Genomic DNA, 5886 nt, shown 5'->3' with positions numbered 1-5886 from the left:
CAAGTCTGTCTGCCTCCCAGGGCTGTACTCCTGCCCCATTAGGCTACCTCACCCCGCAGGTGAAAGGGAGTCTTATGCAGCCAGTGCAGAGGGAGAGATACAATGGGAGGGATGGTCTTACTCTTTTTCCTGGAATCTTCTTTCTAAGGCACTATTTTTTGTGTGTGCATACCAATTGTGCAAATAGTTGTTTTTGGTAAACAACTATTATGTTGGTAAACAACTATTATGTACTGGGCACATGCTCACAACATCCCTTTGAGGTAGCAGGATGTAAAGTTTGACTTGAAGTACTTGCCCAGGCCAGAAACTGCTAGAGCCCAGCTGATGGGTCCAAGGCTGTCCCCTAACACTGTGTGTGGGCTCAGCTTCCCCATCCGCTGGGTCTTCTTTGCAGCTGGATGGAGAGTAAGAAATCATGAGCCCGGGTGTCAAGGAAGGGATCTTAGAGGAAAAACAGGAGCAAATCAGGAAGATGCCTCACTGCCCATCCCCCTCAGCAGGAGAAGCAGCTTCCTCCCACTTTACAGGAGACCTTTGACCAAGCTCAGAAAATTCCTGGCTGATGGGGGCAGAGAGTTGGGCTTTTTGAATGGAAGAAACTGTTTTCCTTTTCTAGAGAGGCTTTGGGTAATTCCACTTCCTTTTCTTTGCCAAGCTTTATCTTTGTCTAAGAATTCACACAAGTCCCCAGGGGCCCCTTGCAACACAGCTGCTGCTTCTCTCTCCATTGATAAGTAAGAAATGAGCCAGATTTAAAATGCTTATGTTTTAATATGCATTTTTTTTTTTTTTCTGAGCATCAATCAGTGACAGCCCAAGGAGATAGCATACAGGAGCTGGAGGTATGAAGAGGCGTGAGCTGGTGATTTTTTTCTGCCCCATTGGAGGCCGGGGAGAAATGACCAATGGCCAGGGTAGGCAAGGGCCTGAAGGCGGAAGAGGATGGGGTTAAAGGGCCAGTGCTGTTTTCCTGGATGGGTGATTTCCAGTTCCAAAAAAGGGATAGCAAAGGTGTACTTTCTTTTAGAAAAAGAAGCACAACTAAAAAAGGGGAAAAAATTTATTACATTTATTGGGCTTCTGCTTTGATCCCAACTAGTGCCCTAGGCACAGGTGATGGGGATGCAAGCTTTACCTTGGGGCCATCACAGCTGAGTCAGGGAGACTCAGATTGCCACAGTGCGATGTACTATAGAGCTACAACAGACAGCCTTAGAGACTGAGGGAGCAGGGAGGCACCCACTCTGCTTGCTGTGGTGTGCACGAGGCTTCTAGACAAGGTGACATGTGACCAGGGTCTTGAGGGATGGGTAGCCCTTTATATGGTAGGAAAGGTTTCCGGAGTGGTTCCAGGCAGTGGGGAAAGCGGGCGATGTATTGGGGGGTGGGGTGGAGGGTGGGGTCGAGACAGCAGCATGTGTGTGGAGAAACTCACTAGTGGTCTAAGTATAGAATTCTGGGGTGGAAGACAAGCAGGGGCTGGACACAGAGGTGTGTTGTATGTAAGGAGGGCGTAGAGGGGGAATGACACAGAACTGGAAGCCTTGGGCACAGAGGAAATGGGATTGGACAGATGTCACGTGCTGGTCCAAGAGAGGAAACGCCAGGTCCTGCAGAGTGGAGGACAAGCCAAGGCTTGGCTCAGACTCAGGAGGAAGGAGGCCTTGGGCATCGCTGGTCACCGCAGGGGCCTCTCCACGTGGGCATGTCCTCCCACTGGGACTGGGAATGGTTGTCAGCAGGGTGGGGTGGGAGGAGATGGGGCGGGAAGAAGCCAGCCAGCCCCAAGGAAAGTCCAACCTCCACAGGCGTTCCGCGCGGCCAGCCAACTTCTCGGGCTGGGGCTGGGGCTGGGGCTGGGGCTGGGGCGGGTACCAACAGAGCAGCCCTGCCAGACCCGTGCGCCCAGCCACTCCTGTAGCCAGGTAGGAAGGCGGAGGACCCCAGAGGCGAGGGCGGCTCATTCTCTGGCTGCCGCAGGAATCTACCCGCCTGGCTTCCACGGAGAGCGGCGTCGAGGAAGAGGGGGACCTCCCAGAGGAGACCCTCGCCTTGTCCGCGGAGGTGGGCGCAGCGCGGGGCCACCACTTGCCAGAGCGCGCGGGAAGGAGCCGCTGGGAGCCGCATAGGCGGGTGCTGGGCAGCCCGGAGGAACCCTGGCGGCCCCGCGCCGCCCCCCAACCCCTGCCTCCTCCGGTTCCTTCTCGGACGCTGTTCCCAGCGCGCTGCTCAGGCGCGAGACCCCGAGACGGCGCGCGCCCCTCCCCCGAGGTGCCGCTGGGGCTGGGGCCGGGGAAGCCTGAGTCCCGGGTCCTACGCCGGGGCTCACACCTGCCCAGGCACCCCTACCCCTCAAGTCGCAAGCGGCACCTTGCCGCCTTTGGGGACTGCACCGAGCGAGGTCCCCCGGGCTGGGGGGCAGTGGCGCCGACCCGTGGGGCGCCTCCTCCGGGCGGGCGGACGCGGGGAAGATCGTTGCGTGCGGAGGCGGATGGAGGAGGGGTTCGCTTCCCGCGTCCGCCTGGGAAGGTGCGGGGCTGCAACGCGCGGGGACGCTAGACGCGAGCCCCGGGCAAGCCCTCACGCTAAGGCGTCCTTAGTAGCAATTAAGTCCTTTTCTCCCGTCCTGACTTCAGTCTAGCTCTTAGCTCTGCTTACCCCGCCCCTAAGGACAATTTCTTTAGAGAAGCATCACCTGTCGCCCATCGTCTTAACCCTAGAACGAGGCTCCCTTAGTAACACCGCCTCCCATCCCGCACGCGGCTGTAATTACTGGAGGTGCGGGAGCAGGGGCCTGGGAGGAAGCAGCCCGCCACCCGCCTCCCCCCCACCAGCCCCACGAACCTCCAATTTGACTGCGAAAAGAATGACTAAAAGAATCACTAGTGCTAAATTAACGGAGCATGTTACGTCGTTAAATGTGCTAGCTTAAATTTCGCTGACGTTGGCTCATGTTCGCTGTTTTATCCTTATAAATTGAAGTCATTTTATGTTTTAAAATTTTAAAGAGAACATTGGTAGAGTTTCAGATTTTAAAATTGAAGCATACAAGTCAGTACTTGTTTAATGTTTTGTACCGAACGGGGCACATTGCTTATGTCATTCTCCAGTACAGTGACATGTACACACAGGCGGAACACACTCACCAGGCTGCACCCTGACACGCTGTACGTGCGCAGTGCACGCGCACACGTTACATGCATGCTCACACTGAACTCCACAAGGCGCTCTGTACACACGCACAGTACACCACGCACGTGCACACACTGTATGTGCACACGCACTGCTTGAGGAGTCTGCTATGAAGCTTCCCCAGTACAGAGAAACACTGGCTTGAGTTTAAAGTAGGACACAATTAACATTTTTAAAGCATTTAAGTTCAGTATTAAAAGTGCCCTCAGAGACTTTTTTTTTTTTTTAAATCTATATTAACGAGTTTTTAAACAACTGGTATAATGGCTTTTTAAAAAGGATCTCTTGCTGAGTTAAAACAGTGAGTCTGATTGCTTTCATTCTGAACTCCCAGTCTCACAACGAGGAAGTGTTTTTAATTGCCCTCTTTTTTTCCCCTCTGAAACCCTGAAAGAAGCTGCTCTTGAGCTTTTAGAAGCCAGTCGTAGACGGGTCTTTTCCCCTCCCTTGTGAGTGGCGCGGCCCGTGCTCTGCTGTGCCGCACCGATGTCCCCTCCTGTCCTGTCCCTCTGTCCCTCTGTGGGTCTCAGGGTCACCTGCAGGCAGCAGAGAGTGAGGGACACGACTCCGCGCTCAAGATCGTGGACCTAGTCCCAGGCTAGTGGAGGGGCGGCGTCTGGGCTGCCCCGCTCTCTCAAACCCCGGCCTCTCCCGCAGGCGGAGATGCAGCTGTTCCTGCTCTTGTCTCTGCTGCTGGCCCCGGCACCTGGGTCCTCGGTGAGTGCAGCCCTGCCCGGCCCTGGGACAACATTGCTTGGGAAGCGAGAGCGAGGGCCTCGGCGGGAAGGTCGCCCGAGGCTTAGGACTGCGGAGGGTCCGCTCCGTGCTTCCTGGAGCTCACCCCGCCCCCACTCCTGGTGGTGGCGACAACCCTAAGAGAGGGCCAAGGTCGGGAAGAGTGGGGTGGGGAGGAGGCGAACCCTCAGCAGAGCCCCTTCAAAAAGAGGTGGGACCAGGAAGCCATCTGGTCAAGGTGCCCAGGACTGCCAGCCTGGCTGCAGGGGCGCAGTTTGCTGGAAAGGCAACTTTCTGGTGTCCTCCTCCTTCCGAAGGTGCTGGGGCCACGTTAATGCTGGGACCTCCTCCTGGGGTGATCTTCCAAGGTGGAAGGGAGGGAGAGGGCACTGCTGGCACCAGACAAGGTGCAGGGCTTCTGGCTCATTCCACCAGATGCCTGTCACCTGCCTGCAACCAAACTCCTGCCCCTCAGCTGCTTAGGCCTAGAGGTTTGGGGTGCTAGCCATTCCCCACCCCCGTTGGGATTAGCATCTGGAGCAGGGCTGTCAGTAGAACTTTCTGAGATGACGGAAGTGTATCTGTGCTGTCCAGTAAGATAGTCATGGTGTTCACGTGGCTACTGAGCACACGAAATGTGGCAGGCTACTGCAACGGAGGAACTGAATTTTTTGTTTGACTTCATTTTAATTAAATAGCCACATGTGGCTCGTGGCTACCACATTAGTGCAAATTTAGAGAGAGGACACAAGAAGCCAAGTGGTGATCAGAGCAGCTGTTTCATTAACAGGAGTCGCATAGGAAAGAGCTCCCTGGAGAACACACATGGTTCCTGAGAAAATAGAGTCGTAGACTGCAGGACCTACCTTTGGAGGCAGGGCAGAGTCTGCAGAGCTGGAGTTGGTCCTGGAAGCTGCTCCTGCCAGATTCTGGCATTGGGCAGGACAGCAGGTTCAGAGGCAGCCAGACCCCATCCCACGCCTGGAGGGCTCTCCACAGGGCAGACACAGCCTGGCCCAGGCTTCTGTGAGGCAGGCAGGTGAGAGAGAAGGGACCCAGACTGTGCTGCCTTGGGGAGGGCTGAGGAAATGCCCCCCTCTGTGGAAGTGTAAGAAGGGCTGCAAGGGCCAGGCAGGGTGGACACCAGCGGCGGGCAGCGGGCCTCCACCAAGGCCCCAGCGATCCGCACGGGCTGCAATGAGAGCAGTGGGTGGGCTAGAGCCCTCCTTCCTCATGTCCTCTCCACCACCTGCCAGCTTCCCACAGTCACCTCTGCCACTCCATGGTCCTTGCTCCCTAAATGCCACATCTGTGGTCTTCGGTGCGGGCTTCCTCCTGGTGACTGGCTGCATGAAGGCCACACCTCAGGTGAAGGGGCCACGGCGCCAGTGTGAAGACCCCAGGATGGAACCCAGAGGCACCGCCTAACAGCTGCGTGATCCTAAACAAATTACCTGGCCGTGGACTCTGTTAACTCGGGGTAATGATGCCAGCCACAGGTTGCCATGCCAATGAAATGAGTCAAGGTCCACAAATGCCCTGGCTACTAGTAGTACTTTTACCCTTAGAAACACTTGAGTAGCCCTCTCCCACCTGCTCTCCAGCAGTGGGCCTGCCCCACTGGAAACTCCCGCCCCTCCCCCACTGTCTGGGGGAGGGTGTGGCCAGGCTCACAGCTCAGCTCCCTGTTTCTGGTTCTAGCTGGGACAAGGCCTATGGTGGGAACCCCCAGCACTTCTCTGCTCTTCTAGTGCTGACGGGGGTCAGCTTGTGCAGAGTGAGTAGAGGATTAGGGAAGAGTAAAGCAGAGATGCCGCTCTGCCACCATGCCCTCCTCGCTGCCCCCACCCCCCAGCTGGTCAAGGGGAGGCCTCCTGAGGCAATGGACTTCCAGTCCCCTGACCTGCACACACTGACACCTGAGCACTTTGGGCAGCGGATCCCCTTGGGAATAGC

General features: G+C 56.3%; 1 protein-coding gene across 1 annotated transcript in view; it reads left to right on the top strand.

The window, feature by feature from the left end:
* The first annotated feature begins 1894 nt into the window (after positions 1-1894).
* PAPLN (papilin, proteoglycan like sulfated glycoprotein) overlaps positions 1895-5886 on the top strand; it is a 40088-nt gene continuing 36096 nt past the window's right edge. The window contains exons 1-2 of the mRNA XM_023537049.1: positions 1895-2067; positions 3853-3912. Coding sequence (XP_023392817.1) covers positions 3859-3912 — 54 coding nt within the window. The 5' untranslated portion in view covers positions 1895-2067; positions 3853-3858. The remainder of the gene's footprint in view (positions 2068-3852; positions 3913-5886) is intronic.

This window comes from Pteropus vampyrus, unplaced genomic scaffold (genome assembly GCF_000151845.1).
Source record: "Pteropus vampyrus isolate Shadow unplaced genomic scaffold, Pvam_2.0 Scaffold177, whole genome shotgun sequence".
Lineage (NCBI taxonomy): Eukaryota > Metazoa > Chordata > Mammalia > Chiroptera > Pteropodidae > Pteropus > Pteropus vampyrus.
The sequence above is the reverse complement of the archived record's forward strand: the minus strand, read 5'-3'. Positions and strand labels throughout refer to the sequence as shown.